This window comes from Hakea prostrata, chromosome 3 (genome assembly GCF_041222555.1).
Source record: "Hakea prostrata isolate BN-2017 chromosome 3, UWA_Hpros_2, whole genome shotgun sequence".
Lineage (NCBI taxonomy): Eukaryota > Viridiplantae > Streptophyta > Magnoliopsida > Proteales > Proteaceae > Hakea > Hakea prostrata.
Window position 1 is genome coordinate 14,020,566 of NC_142602.1, and position 23,357 is coordinate 14,043,922.

Consider the following 23,357-nt stretch of genomic DNA (forward strand, 5'->3'; position numbering starts at 1 on the left):
TACGGTCTATCAGTCGCGGTTTAGCATAGCCATCATTTTCTCACTACTTGAGCAGTGAAAGCCCTTCTAAAACCCTAGCTCAATTCCCGCTTGAAGTCAGGAATCAAACGATCACTCTCGATCCCGCTAATTTGCCAATCGAAAATGCCCGAACCTGTTTCGGATTCAACGAACGCCCTAGTTCCTTTCACGCCGGAAGTTCGCGATCCAGTGGTCTACACTATCCACCACGGCGTCAAGCCACCAGTCCTCCGCCTCTCCATCTCCTGGTCTCGAGGAAACTGCCTTCGTGTCTCGGTTTTCCGACAACATAGTAGTATACCTGAATCCAACGGAGATGCTTCAGGAAATTCCAACGAGGAAATTGGCGGAAATGTTGTGGAGGTGAGGCTAAGCTCCGGAAATGGAGAGATTAATGATGCGCACAAGAGGAGGATCGCTTATGGATCTGTTTCTCCTTTTGCGCTTCTTCAGAGTCGGAAGAATTACGCCTTCATGCTTTCAAAAATGCCAATGGCTTCCTCTTCTTCTCATGTCGACTGGTAAGCTTAGAACTCTTACGTTTTCTTTTCCAACATCCTGGTATCTCAAATTTTCACATTGGAAGAGATGGTAGTCAGCTTTGAACTTGGTTTGACATGAATGTTTAGGTTTAGCGGTAAGGAAGGTGATATGAGTAATTCAATCTTCTCACTTTTAACAGTACATGAGACAGTGTACTTTCAACTTTCAAGACTGACAAATTTCGCCCTATATGGAATATTAATCCTTTACTACCCTACAAGTCTGTCTGTTTCAAGCGATAATGAATTCGGTATGCTATAAATTAAGCTGTTGGTGAATTAGAACTTAGAAGAAGGGTGAAAGCAGGATGCAGTGTTTCCATAAAACAATTATATCGTGTGGTATGGTTGCATCCATTAACCGTGGACAGTTTTAATAGGGGAAATGACGATTAATTGTTTGAAGAGATTCTGAATCTTCAGTGCATCTCATTTCGTTAGTTTTAGGGCTGGCTAATCTTTGTTGTAGAGAGAGTAGTAATTTTTTATGTACAAAATTCTTTCTGTTTATGCTTTTATGTTCTTTGACACCTTCTGCTTTATGAAGGCTTTTTGAATGCTTCCATAATTCGCTGATTTTTGTAGATGGATACAGATTTACTGATTTTCAGCAGTTTATCATGCACCTTTTTTTATTTTTATTTCTTCCTTTTTGTATCCGTAATTATATCTTTTCAGTTTATCAGGTTGGAGCATGTTATGGAATACAGTAAAGAAATAAATTCTCTACTTGGGGATTCAAAGTTGCCTCCTAGATCAGCAATTGATGACCCCAAAACAGTTTTAAAGGTGATTCAGCACACATTGATGTGATAATAAATGCTTATTATTTTATTTTTGTCTATATATAGGGAGGGGAACTTTTGGTGTTTAGGTCTTTATTATCAACTAGATCCAAATGTAGTTATTCGTAGTAATATAAATGGGATTGGATTCTTTTTCTTTTCTATGTGGTGGACTTAATAATTTTGTTTAATGCAGGTGGTTGAGGAGCCAACCTCTTTGAAGGCTGCTTGGGAGTTGATGGAAATATTTTATGTTGACAAACAAGCACATGCTTGGCTTCCAGAGCGCCTTGTTGATTGGTTAGCAGTAATGATCTTTCTTATGATTTGATTTGATTTGATATTTGTTCTGTATTTTTGGAGAAATCAATTTATTTATATAGGGAACTTTTTATTTCCGGTCAAGGTGTTGGACTTACAAATAGACCATAATGAAAACACTACCTGCAGGGTTATGATAGCCTTCTTTCAGGAACAGATTCAACTACAGTACATTCTAAACTTGTGGATCTCCAAAGAGAACTCGTCAATATGCAGGTTTGGCCTCTGTCTAATTTTTCTTCAAAATATTGATAATGTTGTTAGGTGGCAATGACACCTAAATAATGTGTTAGAAAATTAGGAGCAAAAATAATAGGCTATTAAGCCCTTGGTTTTATAGGTTGAAATCAAGAAAAAGTACAACATCAGTAAAGAAGAAAAAACCAATCTGATTCTACCATTTCTGCGAAAGTCTTATTGGAAGAGAACAGAAGCTGTTTACAACTACTTATTAGCTACACCTCTCTAACTTGGAATGACATAAAGGTCTGTCTTAAACCCTATTGAACTGTATTAAACAAGTTCCTAGAAGGATCTAATGGAACAAACTTAAACAATCAATAACTTGGGTTAAAGACCGGGTGATGATGGGGGATTTTAGTTTGTCTATCTGAACTAGACTTCTGTCATTTGGTATGGGGATAATCTAGTCCACTAAGTCAACATTGAATTAGGAGGAGAGAAATCCTGGAAAATTCAGAAAAGTGAGAGAGATCTAACTCTCCAGTTTTACTTCGGTGGCTGTTTGCTATGTGGCCTTCTTATAGACTTGGATCTCTCCATCATCTGCATGTAAATGACATCATTCTCTCCTACATAACGTGTTTTAATAATTCAATCTTTGAGCTTGGAGGCCTTAAAATGTCACAGACCCTTAATTTGTGAACTTCTTCACTGGAAAATTGTAGTTTATCCGTTGATAAAAATGTTAAATGCTAGAAATCCTGCTGCATGCTTATACTGTCTGATGATCTTTCGTATTAATCCTTTATTCACATCAGGAATGGATATTTTATTTATAGTTTGTGATTGTTTATTTCATTGCGAAATCCCTACTGTTAAATATGATCCTTATTTGATTGATTTGTTGTTAATCTTTAAATGATACTTTTACCAGCTTACTATTATTGAGTACATTGTTCATTATTTCATATCCTCACATAGATCATGCTGATTGCTTTTGCTGAACTTTAAAGTACAAAAACTGAGGGTATAACACTATATTATGCAGGCTGTGGAGGATAATCCTAAATATTGGGAGGGAATATCATCAGCCCTTGCAGTTGGTTGGCTTGAGATTGTGGTAAGGCATTTTTGTGGGCCTATATTTCCTCCAATATGGTTATTGTTACTCCTAACAGTCTAAAAAACAAAAGATCTATTGTTTATGACATGCCTGGTGGCTAAATGATTGATGTTAATCCATTTTCAGGTGAAATTGCTGAGATTGCATGGATCATATCAACTGGATCAGATTGGAAATCGTGAGGTTTGTCCTATCTTATTTCCAATCTAGATGACAACACTTTGCATAGTTTATGGTTTGATTCAGTTTTAAGGCCTATTGTCAAAACAGGGTTAATATGCCATCTAATGAAAGGTTTTCCCAGAGTAAATTTTTTTAATCCATTTTTTATTCTTTAATGATCAGATATCTAGGAATTCTAGAGGGCTTCGAGGAAGAATTATCTAGGTGGTCAACTTATTAAACCAATTGTCAATGTGAAATATTGATACCAGCAGTTGAGGTTCTGTTGTTTACTTAAAAAAGTCACAATATACAATATGGATAGTGGTTCCTTTCATGGTTCAATATCTCGCGGATCTTGCTGAAGATCTCGCTTGTGTGAGGTCCCGAGATGAGATCTAAGGCAAGCCTCACAAAAAAATGCAAAATCTCTATTGAGATCTTTGTCCATCCATTGTTTTTAAATCCCTTTTTCCCGAGTGAGACAGATCGAGATCTTGACCTTTTGCACCTTTTCTTGCTTCCTCTCACCTCCCAACTCGCTAAGACCATAGAAACCCCATCTTTTATAAGATTGATGCCATATCTTGTCGTGCAACAAGGTTAAACACATCTACATTAAGAAAGGAAGATCAAGCAAGGCCATTTGAAGGAGTTCTTCAACCAAGGCCACAACATATTCATGGGCTCAAGTCCAAACTAGAAAGGAAATCTTGAGGCCCAAAATGCTATAAGGCCTCTATAGGCCTAGGGGTGGGTGGCCCCCTGGACCCTGCCTACTTACGTGGGAGTGGGACCCCCTGTGTGCATTGGGGGGAAGGTTATTGGCAATAGAATGTGAAGCATGAACCATACCCAACACTTCTTTTATGAACTTATTATGATTTATATATTGGACTTATGATGGTTATATCATTGTATTCTTGAGAGTCAAAAATATGATGTTCTATTTTACTCGAATATGGATGGAATGCTTCGGTATTTAAGTTATCTGATGTATCTTATCACTTGCTTTTCATTTATATGTCCTTATGGTTCTATTTTCATGTTTTATGACTTGCATGTTCATTCCTATAACATTTCGGTGTCAAACTCAGGGTTGACTTAGAACTCATACTTAGGGTTGTTTTCTTACAATTCTAATGTCACTAATTTGTTTAGAAGGCTAGAATAGGCTAATTTTTTCCAATTTTGAGCCCAAACTTGACTTTAAAAACCCCTTGAGATGGACCTTCGAGTTCACTTGAGTTGGCCTAGGAAAAATACTAGATCTTGCTTTTTCTCATGGGTGGGATTGCCCTCGAGAGCGAGATCTTGAACCTTGGTTCCCATATACTCTTTATTTTCCCCTTCCTTTCTTGGGCTCAATGCATGAACAAGATATTTGGATCTGGAACGGTCTTTTGGTGCGATGCTTTGGATTGTAAACTATAATCTTGCCTATTTTTAAGTGAGTATCCTTTTTATGGGTAAGTGGAATTATTTAGCTTGTCACTTTCAAGATCAATGCATATTTTTGAAATGGAGATAGTTTCTTGAGTTTTTAAGTCTTCACAACCAAATTAGCCATGCCAAAAGGATCATGCAGGAAGTATGAGGCTGCATAAAACAAATTTGAAGTGCCAAATTGAGACAAGCTTTAAAAAAGTTGTACTTGACTTCATTGTTGTCAAAGCGGTGTTTAAGCCACCTAATTTCGACCAATTTTTCGCCTAGGAGGCAAAGCGGTTTTTAAGCCACCTAATTTTTTTGCCGCTTTTTCGCCTAGGCGCTACCGCTTTGCTACCTTTTGCGCCTTATTGCCGCCTAGAAGTAACCGCTTTTTTTACATTTTGTAATTTGTGCATTTTATTTTTTCTTACTTTTTCTTAAATCATAATTTATTCCACAAAGCTGTATATAAATTTATATAGGTGAGCCATTTTGGAATTGAGACCCAATTTGCAAATGAACTCCGGGGCCCAAAGTGCTTGTCGGCAATAAAATGTGAAGCATGAGTCATACTCAACATCTATAATCAATGAATCATTAAATAAACAATGACTTGAAAATTGGAATAATTAGATCTATTAATTTATCATGTCGGCACTGTTTGGTAAAAAAAAAAGGAGAAAATGGATTCATCAATTCTGATTCCAATTTGAATATTATTCATGTATATTTAAAAAAAAGTCATGTTAAAATTAATTTGTAAAATAATTTCACTAAGCTATATGTGAATAATATTGTTGATGTGATTGTTGAATGTTTGTTTAGCTTATTATAAAAAGTATTTGTATTAAAAAGTAGTTGTATTAAAAATTTTGACCCCAACCGCTTTAGTCATGTTATTGCTGCCTAAGCACCGCTTTGTCACCTAATCGCCTAGACGGAGTCCTCAATCGCTTTGCCGCTTTGACAACTATACTTGACTTGCAGAATTTCATCTAATTATTTTATAAAAAGAAAATCTGTTCTTATTTCTTAATTCATTAATTGAAGATTGTGAAATACTGTTTCAACCTGTTAAATATGAAGGACATCAACATTTGCGTCAATCTACACAAATGGGTTTTAAAAATATTAGTTACTTGCCATTTGTTAATTTTCAGGCAACTTTTGATAGCCATGGCTAGACTGTTTAAATATACTAAGAGTTTCATTAAGTGTTTGACCTTTTCTGAATACAACTATGGGATTTTATATGCCTTGCTAATTAATTGTACCTGGGACAGGCAGAAAATGGTCTGGTAGAGGCTATTGCTATTCTTGTCTCTAAGATGCCACGCTTGCGTCCTGATTTGGAGACTGGAAATTTGGGAGAATGCTACAAAACCAAGCCTGAATTTATGAAGGTATCTGTCAAACAGATCTTCTCTTCTCCTCCATATTTTTCCATTTTCCTCTTTTTTGGTGGCTTATGGTCTTTATATTGTTTGCCCAGGCATGGGAAAAATGGCGAGGACAGATAACCAAACTTGACTGCAGTGGCTATTGGGTGGAGTGTGATCACCACCTGACCAAGGACGGATTAAAGAATATGCTACAAATCATGCTAGGAAATGTTAGTTCTCTAAATGCTGCAACTTGCCACTGGTTGGAGTTGTTCATATCCCACTTTCTCTATGTCAGGCCTTTCAGCATGGTCAGTTCCTATGATATTTACTGTTGTTTGGGGTTTTTCTTCCTCACCCAGACACACACTCATGCACATGGGTGCACACTCGGAGTTGTTTACTTTTGCCATATCATTTGTGCTTTTGTTTTCTTTTACAGGGTTTAGAGGGTATGTACAATTTATCTCTGAAGTGCATGCAGTCTAAACAAATGTCCAAAAAACATAGCTTAATGGGGCTTTTCCTTGGTATTCTTGGAGAGAATGCTGAGGTGAGGAATAGACTGTGCTCACTGTCTGTTTGCATCCACTTCTGTTTGCTTCTGATTTTTCTTTTTCCCAATGTTCTGCATGGTTCAGGTTGTTCTGGCTGAATGCTCAAGAGCTTTTGGTCCTTGGTGAGCTATTTAACCCTTTCTTACTTACTGAGTTTTTCGGCATCTTTTATTTGGTGTAGCAATGGATTCACATACTGAGCACTGTGTTACTGACTATTCTTTTATTTATTCATTTTAAAGTTAGATGTGACTTGCTGTTTGCATTTTGATAGGATGGTTGCACATTCCATTGAGTTGCTGACAGCTGGGAACAATCAAGCAGAAATCCTTCTACATGAAGAGCGTTATAACTTGGGAGGAATTAGTATGGAGGAGCTCTATCGCCTTGTCTATGCTCAAGTTCTATCTTCTCATGTGTTAACTTGGCAAGTGAGTAGTAATCACTTGTTAAGGATTGATTTCTGTTTCATATTTGGCTGTTTGCTCTGTTGGATGACGTCTAGGGTTGGGTGGTTATTACATGTCTATGAAATCCAACCGTTCTCAAACTATAAATCTACAAAACTGTAGAATTCTACCTTGTGTTGTTATGCATCTATTTAATATGACAGCCCTGCGTTATCAAAGAATGTGTAAATCTTGGTATACCATTTTATGCTGCAGCAAGACTTTCAAAGAGGATAACTTTCAATTAATAGAAGATTGTTGTGATCTTGTTTTTGAAGCTAGTGGTATTTTTTGGCTAGTTTGTCTACCTAGGCATTGCTTGAATTCTTCCAGCTTGAATGGATCTTGATACAGATCCAGTCTAAGTCCAACTCATTTCTTAGAGGATCTAATGGGGTTTGATTTGATTGAATCAAGTCAAAAACTGATATGTTATGGAGAGATATTAGTTCCTAATGGATGATGGATCACATTACTGAATCTGTTAATATTATATCAAATCATAGAGCAAGTGAAATATGTCATCTGGCAATGCTCTAAAAGACAGTGTTGTGAACTCAATCACCAATCACACTTCTATGCTGATTATTTAGTTCCTCATTTCTCTTGTTGCGGAGTCGTGGAGGACAGGGCAGCAACTCTTATCATTGGTAAGGCATGTTTTTATTTGTCATCTGGGCAGTTGCAAACTTGTCTCTAGATAGGCAACTTTTGGAAGTTAGTATATGTACTTTATCTTGGCAGGATTTTCTTCACAATGCCTTCTTGTTGGTATACTTATTTACTGTTGGAAAAAGGACATGAAGTGATGAAACAGGGACTTTTTTTGAAGGATTATGTAAATCTCCAGAAGTTTTATATAAGGATTCTTTTGTCTGAGTCGGGGGTGAGATATTGCTGATATATGCTTTTATCTGGTTTTGAGCATTCTGCAAATTTAGAGTTTTGTATCTGATTTCTGACAGATGTAGGATGAAATGTGAAGAAAGGAGTTCGCATCTTTGTTGATGTGAAAAGTGTCACAACCGCATATTTGACCTTTCCATGAATTATCCTAGAGATCTTTGGGGGTCCTAAGGTGTGATAAAGTGAAGACTTTTAAGGTTAATTTTATCTTGGTAGGGGCAATTGGGAATTTATTTAGTTTTTTTATTTTTATTTTTGTGTAGGCTTAGTGTCTTTCTCTATTAAGTTGCTTGTTTTTATTTTAGAAACCATAAAGCTTAGAGTTTCTATTTTAATATTGAGAGATTCAGTTTCATTTCTCAGCTATGTTAGTTTCTACATTGTTGTTACTTAGAGAGCAAACACTTTATATATATTTGTCATAGGTTCTAAGAGCCTCCCAACGGTTTGACTATTGGTCAACAAGTATGTTTGGCTTGAGTGCAATTGATTTGTCTTGTCCATGGTGTGATGAGAAGGGCTGAGGATCCTGGCCTGTGAAAAGCAAAATTCCTATTGCTGAAGGAGCCTGGCTGAGAGGGCCTAATCCATCTATCTTTAATTTCTTATACTTTCTTTTTCTGTTCTTTCCCATTCTAACCATACTTATGCTAGTGTGTTGCTGCTCCTAGTGTTAGAAGAAGACCTTTAAAGGCTGCTGTTGATCTCCTCCATTCATTAAGATCGCTGAGTTGATTGTTGCTGCTGCACGTTTCCTTTTAATAAGTGTTGCTCAAAAGTTTGGTGGCTGCTGTGATTTCTTATGCCCTCACCTTGAGCTTCCATTCACCATGCTGGATTTTGAGATCACCATTCGATTCTACCTCTTCTCCTCAATAAACCTTCTCCACTCAATTCATAGTTGTTTCATACATATCTTTCTATACATTTTCTCCATTACACAAGCTACATTTGAGCAGAAATTGGAATCTTTCTACAGGCAGTAGGTTTCTTATTCTCCAAGTTGCAAATTCTGATTTTGTTGCTATTTTTATGTGCTGCTGCAATATGTTATGGATCCTACAGTAGAGTGGTTCCTAGCTGAACTTTTTCTATATTATTTGTGGAGAGATTTCAGACATCTAGTGGAAGGCAGCTAAGCATCCACCCATGTTCAACTTACAGATTGAGGATTGATGACACTTATAGATTGCACATGTCTGATGTGATGGGTGAATTAATTACCAAGACCTCTAAAGTAATGTTGTTTGTTTGACTATAACATTTTGTCACCTTCTACCTTAATGAATCCTGCCTGCATTAATATTGATGATTCCAATTTATATAATGGCTCTTAACTCTGCATCCATTGATCATTTTAATTGGAATTCGGCATAATATTTCATTGGGATCAGTGGTAAGATCCCCAATCCCAGCTTGCTATATTTCCTATGAGCATCCATCAAAATAGAGCAACCATCAGAATTTTGAGTGAGATCTGTGGACGCTGGCAAATGTTTCTATTTCCCGGTGGATTCAAATCTGGCAAAAATGCAAAAATTTTGAGTGAGTTCTGTTGGAAATGGCAAAATATTTCTGTTTCCCTAGGGGTTTAAATTTCCTTTGAAAAAACTTTTAACTGAAATTGAGTGCAAGTCTGCTTGGGTCGTTGGAGGAATCTAATCCCTAATCCCTACTCTAGTAGGATGTTTGGCATTTCTTATGTTTTCACTCTCTAATAATAAAGTTATGGTTGTCATGTAGTCTAGGCCAGCCAAGGCAATGGAGGGGGCATGGACGCCTAGGTGTTGCTTAACAGTTAACAGCTAGCATTACTGCCCCTGGATCTACAACTTTTCTGGCATATGGTCATAATCTCTGTGGGTTGCTCTGGATATTCTGTTCTTCTCTTTCTGTAGGTTTCATACAGCTTCCAAAAATCAAAAGGGCATACTACTACCACATCCCCATGTCATGGTGGTTGTGTGTAGCCGCTCTTGAGAATGGTTTTGGCTTTTGTGCATTTCTATGTTTGTAATTTTCTTTTTAAAGTGTTGGTATGAGTGTATGACTATATTTTGCTCATAGCTGCCATGTGTCATGATAACCTTCCTCAGATGATATGCAGTGTTGACTGTTGCTTTTGGATTACCCGCCACTAATATCCTGGTTACACATAGAAACTGATCTATTAATTTGTCTTCAAATGTTCAGATTGCTCCGATTTATTTGGGGTCATGCAGAAAGCAGGGAATGGACTTGTTGGAGATTTTATTGTACAAGCAATCTGTGCAACATAGTCAGATACTACTTAAGGTTCCTCTTACTATAAATTGGTGTTTTGCTTTGATCTTTTGTTTTATTGTTACAAAAACTAACCTCTTGATATTTAGCTCTGTCTGATTTAATGCTTTCACCTGTGCTAAAATTTCTTTTGTGTAAATTAGAATCTAGAAATTTGCCGGCTATATGGGCTTGACTCCATTGGTTCACACATTATGAAGGTATTTCAGCTCTTGTAATTATTTGGTCATTTCCATTATAAAAATCTGAAAAAGTTTTGGGTATTTCACCTTTATATTGGTTAGATATCAATATTTGTTTTTGGGTTTCGGCAGTGGTGACTGGCTAGGCTAATGAAGAAATGAACTTTTCGAAGTTGAAGTAAGCAAGTATTCTCTTATTCACATGGCTTTTTCTTTATTGAACAGATGGCTGGGATGTACCACTGGAAGCATGGAAGGAAAGGGTGTGGGGTCTTCTGGCTACAACAAGCTGGGGATGAAATTCGGCTCAATAGAATTGCTCGACAATTATTTGATTTTGTTGGGAAGTCAATATCTGATGAAAGTTTCAAGGTACTACTTTTGTGCTTCACTCAATTAAATAGTCTCAGTGAATCCTTCATCGGCAAAATATCCATCTGGAGACTAGTTTACATTGAGTCTTCTTCCATGAATCAAGATCCTCGAGGACTGCAGAATGCCTCTCAACAGCATATGTGGATAAAGTTACAAAGATAGCTTAGCTTGGTTTTAGGATTTGATTTAAGTGATTTTTTTTCTTCCATGAATCAAGATCCTCGAGGACTGCAGAATGCCTCTCAACAGCATATGTGGATAAAGTTACAAAGATAGCTTTGCTTGGTTTTAGGATTTGATTTAAGTGATTTTTCTTTAATGACAGCGATGGGAAGGCTTGATTGAATTGTTGGGTTCTGAAACAAGAACTGCGGGTGGTCTTGAGTTTCTTCACAAGTAATTACCCTGCCATCTTTTTTAAGTTGTATGCACTGATTAAAAAAAGTCAAAAAATGCTTCCTTATTCTTTTGTTTGTCCTTTTCATTTCTCCGTGACATTTGTGATCTTGATTTTGGACAGATATAGAGATTTTAAAAAGTACCTTCACCATACTCAAGTTGGAAAGGTTACTGATGCTGCTCGCCAAGCTGTAGATTCCCTTATGCAGGTATTTTAATGGAAACCTTCCATCACTAATCAAGCAGACAGTGTAGGAATGACTGATTGTCAGGGGGAGGGTGTTTTTACCTTAAAAATTGCTCCTTTTTGCATTAAGTGTGCTAGGCAAAGTGATCACCTACTGTTTAGTTATTGTGACAGTCTCACAGACTCAAGCGTATTGGGATGGGGGTTCTTTCCTTGAGTGGATAGGGGTTGGGAGATGATAAATGAACCACCCAGAGGTTTGGTATTTCCCACCTGATGTGGCATACATTGGTTGTTTTTTCTGTTGGAAATGTCTCACTTACTAGAGTAATGTAATTAACAATAAGCTGAGCACTAAGGTGCAATCCAGGATGGTACAGGTTTAAATTAGACCAAACTGAGATGTGCCATGCCGAGCTGTCCAAGTTCATTTGTTTTCAAAATTACCAATTTTTGAAGCCAGTGCTTCTCAGCTTTTTGGTTTCTTTCCTGCTGTTCTCTGCGTTTTCACTGCTAAGTTCCTTGGAGCTTCTTTATCCTTCTGGATTTGCAGGTGACATCTATGACTTCCATTATGCATTCTGATGGTATTTTTAAACTCCAGATGCACTTGTGTTCTTTGTGAAAGATATCAATCCCTTCTGTTGATTCCCCTTTGTGGATTGATAAATTGGGTGTGTGGTACCAGATGGCAAAAATATTTCTGGATGTTTCTGCTTCTTCTGGCTGTGGTTATGCTATAGTTCATCACAATAGAGGGTTGTGACCATTAAGGATCCCTTCTGGTTGGGAGAAAACTGTTCCAGTTACTTGATTTTCTTTTCTTTTCCTCTTCTTCTTCTTCCTTATTTATTTATTTTTTTTTCATTATAATTTTTTTTAAAACAAGGCTGAGAAGTTGTATAGGTCCTGTTGTAGTTCCAACCTCAGTATTTGCTAGTCCTTCTTCCTTCTATATATACCTGTATGTCTGTATAGTTGAATTATCACAGAATAATATTATATAACTGATGTCTTCTACAACCTTTGATTTCTTTAATGGTATCAGAGCCATCTTGAGCCCACTCGTTCTTTTTCCCTATGTGAGCCTTCTTAAGTGTCTCAAACTTTGTGACCCTTAGGCCTACTCTGGATAATTTTCCCTTGTTGGAGATGCAGATCTCTTCTCTCATTGAAAGCCAGGATTTTGCTCTTTTAGCACTGGCAGATGCTCTGCTCCGGGTTGTGTGAACTGTGGTGTTAGGCCCTCAAGAGCATTGCACTAAAATTGCCCAAGTTTTATGGTAACTCTATTAGGATTTGGGCTTTATTAGAAATGAGGTAGTTCTCGTAATGGGGTTCAGCTTTATTTCAAGTGTCTATGGGCTTAAGTATCAATCGGGGTTTTGAGCTTTGGGAATTGAACATCTGTGTAGGGTTAAATCAATATAAACCTTAGGGATTGGAGCACATTTTGTTCATCAAAGAGTTGGTCCTAGCTAGTAGTTACTTTGAAAAGAGTTCTGGTAAATATAGAACCCCTAAATTAGCAAGTCCAGCTATTAGGAAGTCTGTATTATTGCATTACATTCTTTTTCTTTGAAACTATAATAACTTTCTGAATAAAGGATTTATGGAATATAAAGAAGTTGAGTTGGAACTTTTAGCCTTTGCAAGTTTCCCTAGGTTTTGTTTTGGTCAATATTCCTTCTTGGCAATTCTTAAGATCCCCCAGCTGCTATTATGTTCATTCTTTTCTCGTTTCATTCTTATTCAATGTTGCTTTTATACATGCTATTAGGGACTTCATTATTCTTGAAGGGTATAATGCCTTCATTTTATTCTCAAAATTGGGACATGGTCTGAATCTTCTGTTACCGTGTTCATCAATATCATTTTGTGTGGTTGGGATTTCTAGGTAAATGTTTACATTTGGTAGCAACTAACTCTAGATATCTAGGTTTCAAAGTTCCTGGGCTGAACTGCACGGAAATCATTGTTGGATAACTGTCTAACAGATTATGATTTTGATAGAACCCTCAATAATTCCCCATTGATCTCTTACAGAAGGCTATGAACTCAACACAATATTTTCAGCAGAATGATATCAGTAATGTCGTTTCATTGGCCTTCTGTTGGAGCTGTGATACAGACTGTTATACTCTGATAACCTTCGAATAAGATACTAATAGCTCGATGCTGCGCCGTGGCTGCTTCTCCCGGGTTTCCTTCCTCGCCTTGCTTGTGTCTTTTTCTCCCTTCTCTCGCCTCCCTCTCCGTCTACCCTCCATTCTAAAAAACTCCTATGCATAACAAACTCTTACACAATCAGCCACTCATCATTTGCCACCTGGATTATTCTTTCTGCTCCTCTGTTTTCAGCAGGTTAGTGGTTGCTGTCCAATTGGATGCTGCCACCTGTCTTCTCTTCATTTGGATCCCCTGCAGCAGCTGTAGGTGGCATTGCGTACTCCCTCTTATTCCTTCGCTTGTACACCTTGGTAATTAGGGGCCTATCAGATTTACTAGGGTATGAGAAAATAGAGCAGGCTCGATGTGCTCTGGATTGTTAGAAACAGAAAGAACCCTACTTGGTATTTTGCCAGAATATACAAATAATCTGAAAGAAACTAAACCCTTTATACATAGTGCCGGCCGGAATATACAGAAATCATTGAGAAACTAAACCCTAAATGATATTATACTAACATAGTTCAAAACATAAAGCAGAAAAGACCAGAGCACCGTTCACGTTAACAATGTCATTGCCCTATCTAAACGAGTTACTAGGCCTGATGTAACTTGGGGTGGACCCCCAAAAATTGGGCCCAAAAATCTAGACCCAAGAAGCTGCCAAACTACCCCCAGGGGTATTAATCCCCATAATCCCAGAGCCAGGGACTTACTTTTATTTTTTTTTTAATTTTGGTCAATCAATTGTGAGATATTTAAGAGTTTTAGATGAAGTCAGTCAGTTGGTTGGTTATGATAAGGTTGTTGGTTGGGATAAGGGTCCTAATTTTAAGGGGCTTTATCTCTTAGAGTTAGTTTTATTCTGAAATTAGTAATTGAGTCCTTATTTAGTAGTATTTGTTAACTTAAAGTCCAAGTTATGAGGTAGTTGGATCCCTAGTAGTTAGGGAATCCTTAGTTGAGTCAAATTGGGTTTTGAAGACTATAAATAGCCTAGTCAATAATTGTAATTTTTAGATTGATTTGAGAATAAAGTTATGATTTGAAGAATGGACTTGAGAGAAGTCATGGGATCCCGATCCTGAGATGGGTGACCTGTGGCTGGGTTTGTGATAGTTTTCTGCAATTTAAGCTTTCTTCATCTTCTCCTTCAAGCATTCAAGCATTCAAGCACAGTCCAGCAAGCTGTTACAGTTTACAAGTAGGTATAGAAGTGTTTCTACCCCTTATCCACCTTCCCTAAGTCATTGCACCCCTGCCCCAGCCCCCTGCGCATTATGGTAGCACCATTCCCTACCTTGCAAGCCCTAGTAATCCCTCCTTTTGCTATTTCAGACCTGTAGGAACCCGTCCCAGCCCATTCGGTTCTCAGTTTTGGCAGTAAATAGGGAACTAGAACATAAATCAGAAGTTCCTGCACTTAGTTGAAAGGCTCCAGATCCTGAAACCCCTAAATTCTACCACCATTCAGGCTCTAATTAGTGCTGGTTCCTACCTAAGAAGACCCTGGAAATCTAACCTAGACCCTTGGTTACATTATTGGTGTTAGAGCTACATGGACCAGCAGTAGTCAGAACTATGGGTGATTCAATGTATTGCTGCAAGGAAGAAACTAAATTCGAAGACCCCTATGGCAGCCCCTCAATCAATGCCATCTTAAAGCTCATTTTGGCAAAGCAAGATGAAGAAGATTGGAGGAGGAGTCGCCCCTTCGACACTGAAGTCCAATCATTTGAGCACAAAGCTTTGGCACTAGCTTCAATGTGGTGTTTGAAGAATTTGTAAAGAGGGCTGATTTTAAATTGAGAGGCACCCCCAAATCCATACAGTCTCCCTTGTAAACAGTGAAGAATTAGAAGCCACTCATAGGTTAATGTAGATACCGAATTTGATTGATCAAAACAGTACCCAAATAGGACATTTTCACAGGGAGTCAATTGCAAATTTGATGGACTTAAGGTGAAATAGAGTTTAGATGGGAAAGAGGGCTGAAACTAGAATGGTATTATAACGGGTTGAATAGATCTTCAAATAGGGGCAAAACTATAATGGAGAAAGTGACAATAACAATGTAACATGTAACACCCGGGCTTCACAACGCAATGTGGATCGATTGGATCGAACACCAACCTACCTTGATCAAACACAAGAGTTCTCCAAAGAGGAGGAATGCTAGCAAGCAATTTGATTTCAATTCATAATTTGTGTCTTCACCTCTTACATAAGTCTCTTTATATAGCATTTTAAAGAGACATAAATACTAATGGTAACATCCAACCACTAGCTAACACCACCTACCTATTAATAACTCAACTACTACCTACCTCTTTGACAAAGGAAAACTCCTTTGACAATGAGTTCTTTTATTTTCAAACCACAGCCCCTTTTATTGACTTTTTTAATCTAGACTTGGGCTTAGGTCTAGACTATAAAGTTCAACATATGTGGGCTAACTTTAACCCCCTACAATAGTTCTAGCCCATGCAAGCCATGGGCAGTTTTGGATCATATCCTTAGGCTTTGATGGGTTTGACCATTGGGCTTTTCTCTTCCTTGTATTTGCTGCCAATTCTGCATCAACTCTCCCCGGCTTGAAAACATTTGTCTCAGACAAATGGATGAATGATATGTAACGCTCATACCAATCGGGATCGAGTTTCTCGAGATTGTTAGCATGAATCCAAGTACTATCATGTCGTGGACGATTCTTCCATTTTACGAGGAAAACATGGTATCCAGTGCCACGACGAGTGGTTTTGTAAGAGTCATCCAAAATCTCTTTAATGATGTCAGTGATTGGTGGTTTGAGTTGGGGCAGCCTCAACATTTGTTCAGTGTCTCCATCATCTGAGTGGTGTCGCCATGAGCCGTCTTTCTTTGGAGTGAGTAATGATGGTACAACACATAGACTTAAGCTCTCTTGAATGAATCCTTTATGCAGCGACTCATCCACATCGTTTGAAGTCATTGTGCTCCGCTGGTGAGGTGATAGGTGGTGGGTTTGGTAACACCGAACCCGATACAAATTAGTGGCATGTAGAATATCGATCATAAGAGGTAGCTCAATAGGCAACTCGTCAAGAACCACCTCAGGAAAATTAGAAAGTAACTCTTGGATAAGTAGAGGGAATGTCACCTTAGGCTGAGGGGTTACTTCTCTCGTAACAAGAACACCTGATACCAAATCAATGGCATGCATAATATCGTGCACAAGAGGTAGCTCATTAGGCAACTGATCAGGAACCACCTTAAGACAATCAGAAGGTGATTGTTTGATAAGTGGAGGGAATGTCACCTTAGGTTAAGGGGTAACTTCTCTCGTAATAGAAGCCAATACCAGCCCTATGTTATGGCTAGTGTGAATGAACTCCTGGTGTTCAAGCTTTACCTTTTGAGAATCACCAACATGCTCATTGAATTTAGGTAACTCTTTGATGGGTAGAGGGTGTGGAGCATGAGTAGAGGCAACAACTCTAGCCTCCATTGCTGAGCACCTCTCTTCCTCGTGCTTGTGACTTGCAGTGAGTTGGTTGCTCAATTGTTGCAATATCCCTATCATTTGTGCCATAAGGTCATTATCCAATCCAGAAGTTTTACTCCTTGTCATGGCTCTGATACCAAATAATGTAGTATTGTATTTGATTGATCAAAACAGTAGCCAAATAAGACCTTTCATAGGGAATCAGTTTCATATTTGATGGACTTAAGGTGAAACAGAGTTTAGATGAGAAAGAGGGCTGAAACTAGAATGGTATTATAACGGGCTGAATAGATCTTCAAATAGGAGCAGAACTATAATGAAGAAAGTGACAATAACTGATGAGCACATTTATGTGTGAAATCTTAGGGCATAAAGCATGCATTTTATACACTTAGAGTGGAGTTACCTTGGGTTTTATGTTGTTTTTGCAGATTTTAAGACTTTTCAAGATTTAAGCAAATATTTGGAGTTTTGGGCTTGAATCATGCTATTTTACACGTCAAGAAGTTCATCCAAATTCTCAAATGCGAAAATGGGTCCGATCTGAAGCATGATGGGCTAGAGATGTGTGATTATGGGCCAACTCTGAAATATTGAAGAGATAAAGAATGCAAATCTGATCTACGGTCAGATTTTAAATCATATCTACAGAGATATTATTGCGAGAGTCCAAATGGAAAAGAGTCCTTGCATACCTCAATATCTTATTTCCTATCTTGGATTTAATTAAAGAAAGAAAAAGAGGAAAAAGAATTATATTCAAAAAGAAAAAGAGGAAAAATCCCGTTTTTGAATGCCTCTATCCAGTTTCGATCAGACCCTTCATCGAACGGTCATCCGATGTCTGATCGTGCTGATTTTTGGAGGAGAGCTTCACGACTACTTAAACCTCAAATCCAACGGTGGAATTATGCATCCGATCTCTCTAAGTCCGCGCGATTACTACGTCAAAACCCTAATTGGTGAGTCGATAGAAACCACGAGTTTTATTCAAATTCAGCCGTGCTTCATATCTCATGTAAACTCTATAAAAGGAGATCATATTCCATCAAAGGAGAACATGTTCTAGAGCTTAGTAGAGGCATTCTTTCTTCTCTCTTTAGTTAATTAAGGTTTTCTCTAGTTTTCTTTGCTTGCATTAGTGAGATTTAAATTTCTAGATTCAATGTTTAAGTTTAATCTTTTTATGTAATGCAATTCAAGTTCAAGCTTCAAGTTCAAGTTTCAATTTTTTTAGATTCGTTTTTCTCTCGGGTCTAGCAATTGCGATTTAGATCATTCTAGATCTAGATCCGGTTGTTAGGGTTGGTTGAGATTCGAATCGTTTGTTCAATTCGCTAAGTAACTTTCTTTATTAATCTTCTCTCCTCCCTCCATTCCCGCTTCTATCTACCCCTCCATATTCTTAATTTAGGATTTACTTTCAGCATTATTTATTGTTCTCCCTTCCCCTGGATCCTTGATCAGAGATGCCTACAGTCGTGCCTCTCTTTGGTTAAGGCTTCCTTTTCCTTTAATTACTTTGTTTATTGCTTTGTTATTTACTTTCTGCCTATTCATTAATCATCTCGGACCACATAACCGGAGCAAGCCTACGATCGTGCCTCCTCGTTCGTGACGGGTGGTGTTGCATCTGCATTTTAGCTATTTCCTTTTCCTTGTATTGCTTTGTTTATTTCTTTGTTTATTGCTTTGTTATTGTTCGCATTTTTTTTTTTCTTGTCTTTTATTTATGCATTGATTGTGTTTAATTTATTTTTCGTTTCAATTCGATTGCATTAGACGTATATATTAGGATCGTTTAGTTTAGTTAATTAGTTAACAAAAAAATTGAATCATTCCACTCTCGCATTACTATTAAGAAGTTCAATTCTAAGTGGCATATCTCCTTGAGATCGACCCGTTAGCTACACGATACCGTGCGCTTGCGGTTACTTTTAAATTTCACAGACAATAACAATGTAACATGTAACACCCGGGTTTCACACCGCAAGGTGGATTGATTGGATCGAACACCAACCTACCTTGATCAAACACAAGGGTTCTCCAAAGAGGAGGAATGCTAGCAAGCAATTTGATTTCAATTCATAAGTTGTGTCTTCACCACTTACATAAGTCTTAACATTCTAAAGAGACATAAACATTAATGGTAACATCCAACCACTAGTTAACACAACCTACTACAAACATTAATGGAAACATCCAACTACTACCCAATACTACTAGTCAAAACAATAATGGAAACATCCAACTACTACCCAACACCACTAGTCAAATCAATAATGGAAACATCCACCTACTACACCCCACCACTAACGAACACCACCTACTAGCTCCTTTTGTTGACTTTTCAAAGCTAGACTTGGGCTTAGTTCAAAATAGTGGGCTGATATTCTCCCACTAAAGTAATCCATGCCCATGAAACCATGGGCTCATTTTATCCCACTACAATAGTCCTAGCCCATGCAAGCCATGGGCTGTTTTGGATCATATCCTTAGGCTTTGATGGGCTTGACCATTGGGCTTTTCTCTTCCTTGTATATGCTGCCAATTCTGCATCATAGGTGCCTAGTTACCATCAGTCTCCATTCTTACTTAGAGGAGATATGGTGTGTAGTACCCATGGGATTGTCTGACTTTATTTTAGGGGGACCCTAGTTGTACGATAAGAATGTAACTATCATGGGGAGAGAAAACAAGTGTAAGTTCATGGAAAAAGGCTTGAGAATTGTACTCTTACCCTTGGACCTACTAGTAGAGATCAGGAAGAAGCAAACCCTCAAAGCAGCTCATAAGGACTCCAATACCCAAACACAACACTTGGTGGATCCCGAGTTGGAAGGATCCAGTCAAAAGTAGGGGTGCAAGTTTGGCCCTAGAGGCCTTGACCCGCCCCTGAGCCCGAATATGGGTTGGGCTAAAGATTTTGGCCCTAAGGGCGGGTTAGGCTCAAAATATTTTGGCCTTGAACTAGGGCCAAGGGCGGGCCTGAGGATTACTCTTTGGCCCGCTCAGCCAGTCCTAACCCGTCCTTGATTTTTGGCCCTGACTTAGACCTAGATTTTGGTCCTGATCCCTCCCCGCCCCCGATCCCCCGTTTGAGTCTGGATCCTCCACCCACATGGAGAGGAATTAATTCCAATCCACATGTGTGGATGCTTGACACATGTCAAATTTTATAAATATGATCCTTAGGAATCACTTCTTTCATTTACCATTAGAAGGTGTTGACCAAAAATCTTGATTAATTGGTGTTTTGTGATTGGAGATAGTCCATCTTCTTATCATTCTTTTGGTGGTAAATCATCCTCCATCTATCCATCATTCATGTCAAAGTCCTTGTGTATTCTTTTTTGGTCATCTAACTGTTTGAGATTCTATGTGCCTGTTGAACAAAGAAATATCATGCATTTGTTTTCTGTTGAAACATAATGGAGGCATGTCAAGGGCCATATGCATCAGTAGGAGGACCATTGTTGTTGGGATTTTTGGGTGAGGTGACTGATGTTGTAACTCTCAAAATCCTTAAGGGGGGGGGGGGGGGGGGGGGGGGGTTATGTTAGGTATAATTTTTAATATATGTGGTTGGGGGGTGGGGGGGGGGGTTTTGTGTGTTTTGGTGGGGGGGGGGTGGTTTGTTTTTGTGTTTTTTGTTTCCCCCCCCCTTATTTGTTTGTGGGAAGGGGGGGGGTTTGGGTTTTGAGTAGGGATTTTTCCACCCAACGGGGGTAAATCCCCGATTCATGAACCCAAACGCCCAAAACTATTGGTTATGCATTTCAGATGGGTAGTTACAAGTTTGTGGTTTCCTATTTTTCATTTGAAGGTAAGGACTATAGTAAGGATGCAATAAAACTTTTCTTCATTTTAATGGTAACACCAACACTTCTTGGTGATCTTTTAATTTATTGTTGATTGAAAATTTAGCACTTTGTGTAGGGTTTTCAATTTCCATCTCCAAAGCGATGGGAGAATTTTAAAGCTCAATATTGAATTATGGAGTGTGAATTTATTTATGTTTAAAGCAACAATATGAATTTATTGAGTATTTTATCATTTTTTAGGAGCTTGAGTCATCTTATATTTCTATGAATTTTATTTTTAGTTTACTTGTGATACTTTTATGTATTTTATTTTTGATATTTTATGACCAATGATAGGGTCAATCAGGTCCAAGGCCAATTAGGGCCAGGGTTAGGACGGGTCAATCAGGGGTAGGGACAGGGCCAATCCCATCCCAACCCGGACCAATTAGAGCAGGAATGGGCTTGGCCTGGCCCTGTTGGGCTTCTAAACTAAATCAATTTATTTGCTTTATGATGATTCAGATGTAGGATAAAACTGAGTAAGTTTATAGAAAATCCCAGATTCCCATCACTGGATGAGATTCTCCTGGTTTGATGAGTCTAGTTATTTCAAGAAAGAGGACCAGTGATCAAATCATCTCCAGTTTGAGTTGTTTGTATATGTTGGGAGTTTTTTCTGTGTTTGACGTTTTACAGTTGAGAGATTTGATTGATGAGAAGATTTGATGGTTTTTTAATTTTTCTCTGCAGCTTATGAAAAACCCTTCCACTCCACAGCGTTTCTTGCTGCCTCTTATGCATGATTCGGTGAGTGATGAGAATAATGCTTATATAAACATCTGATAAATCTAGGCATGTGATTGTTTGTATACATATACATTACATAAATACATGCATACACACACTACTGGTTTTCAAGCTCCATATCATTGGCCAATTGCGTTGAAGGTTCTCTAGTTGAAATGCCTAATTTCTTAAATTTTTTTGATAAAAGAAAAAACCTCATAGATTAGGACTGAGCGCAGTTACAAAGACTAAATATTGTTCTATTACAGTTATCCCCTTGAGTAGCCGCTATATTAGCATAATTTCAAAATACATATGAAGCACCGGATTTGGGAAAATATCATATTTTACCAATTTTGTTAGTTTAGCCAGCTCCATTAGCATGGCTAGTTCCCCAAGCGGCCATGTTAGCTTTGAGGGCCTTGGAAGAAATTGCCAAGTGGGTGGTCCTTTCTCTGCCACATGGTGGATAATGTGGCTGATCAAGAGCATCCGCAGGGAACCTCCTAGTCTTTAGGCCATGTCTTGTTTCTTCCACTGACTTTAACTGTAGACTTCACCTGTATTGACCTTCCATGTCTTCTCATCAGTCATTGTGAAAATTAACTTAAAGTTGTGAGTGTACTGTTTTTTGCAGTTGAAGTTGATTAGTTGGCCAAAGTTTCCTTTGCTGAATGTTACCCAGACTAATATTTTGTTGAACAAACTGCAAGAGTTATCCTTCGCAAGGTTGCAGCCGGACTTCTCTGAAGTAGACTTGCCTCCTCATGCCCTCAACTCTGTCAGACTGGCGCTGGCTACAAATCTTGGCCGTGCAGTTTTGGAGGAGTGATGATATCCTGACTTGGTATATAGAAATTGAGACAGGTTCCCAATTGTATGTATATATTGATGGTATATCTCTGTTGCTTCCAAACTTTCACCTGTCCCATCGGCATTTGGAAAATTATTCATATTTTTGGCATTAATTTTCAGGGCTGTTTAAAATGATGCTGATCGAAATGCTACTCAGTCAGGTGAGTGGAACCAGTTAACTAGGGATCATAAATAGTTATGATAAAAATCCTCGGTTCTTTTTTGTTTCCCGTATATCCCTTCAGAGTTGAGTTTTTCTTGGTTTGATCCCCCAAGGTTTGTACCCTGTGAACATGTCCTTAATGAAGAGATTGATAATCAACTGATGATGGATCTGTAATTTGGTTACTGTTAATATTAATTCTTCTGTTTGCCATGGTGATTTAGACGTACATCTCCTTCGGTTGTGAGTTATCTTTCAGTTTCGAGTTTGGTTAATTCCTAACGTTGTATTTGTAATGCAATAATGCATCATCTCAAGAGAAGCTCAACGGTGTCTTTTTGTATTCCTGGAATAGATTAGGATCAGAACGCGATAAGAAATGAAGAGAACAGAAGGAATCCTTTCCAAGATTGATGCCAAAGGAGAGTAGCTGAGCTTACAACATTTGAAAAACCACGTTGCTATAAATGTACAATAGAAATCATCCAGTTATGGTTTATTATAATTTTTTTTTTTTGGGCGGGGGGGGGGTGGAGTTCATGTGGTTTGATGACGAAGATGACTTAAAAAAGGCTTACCAAGACAACTCAAAAAGACCAAAAGAGGGGAAAAAAAAAGAGATTCCAAAAGAAAGCGTCACAACGCTCTTCTTTCTCTGAATTATTGTTTAATCCATTGGATCAAATTGACTTTGCATGCTCTGACATTGGCTTTGATTGTTCGTTGTAAAATTGACTTGGTGCAGTTGATATTAGCTTTTGTTGGCAGCATTCAAGATATTTAGCTACATCCTTAAAAGATACATA

The 23,357-nt window shown here is 38.1% G+C and overlaps 1 protein-coding gene across 2 annotated transcripts; it reads left to right on the plus strand.

Moving 5' to 3' along the window:
• Positions 1 to 35: 35 nt before the first annotated feature.
• LOC149020987 (nuclear pore complex Nup85-like protein) lies at positions 36 to 23,009 on the plus strand. 2 transcript variants are annotated; one of them, XR_016172267.1, is made up of 19 exons: positions 36 to 542; positions 1,250 to 1,352; positions 1,545 to 1,655; positions 1,799 to 1,885; positions 2,901 to 2,972; positions 3,102 to 3,158; positions 5,852 to 5,971; positions 6,061 to 6,261; positions 6,393 to 6,503; positions 6,592 to 6,629; positions 6,782 to 6,938; positions 10,056 to 10,157; positions 10,289 to 10,345; positions 10,553 to 10,699; positions 11,028 to 11,098; positions 11,223 to 11,310; positions 21,498 to 21,554; positions 22,171 to 22,427; positions 22,509 to 23,009. XR_016172267.1 is itself a non-coding variant. In XM_089149243.1 (18 exons), the coding sequence occupies exons 1-18, from the start codon at positions 145 to 147 to the stop codon at positions 22,363 to 22,365; spliced, it is 2,172 nt and encodes a 723-aa protein (XP_089005369.1). In that variant the 5' UTR covers positions 36 to 144; the 3' UTR covers positions 22,366 to 22,500. The 2 variants fall into 2 exon arrangements, 1 of the variants encoding a protein (XP_089005369.1); XM_089149243.1 differs by lacking the exon at positions 22,509 to 23,009 and having other exon boundaries at positions 22,171 to 22,500.
• Positions 23,010 to 23,357: the final 348 nt, after the last annotated feature.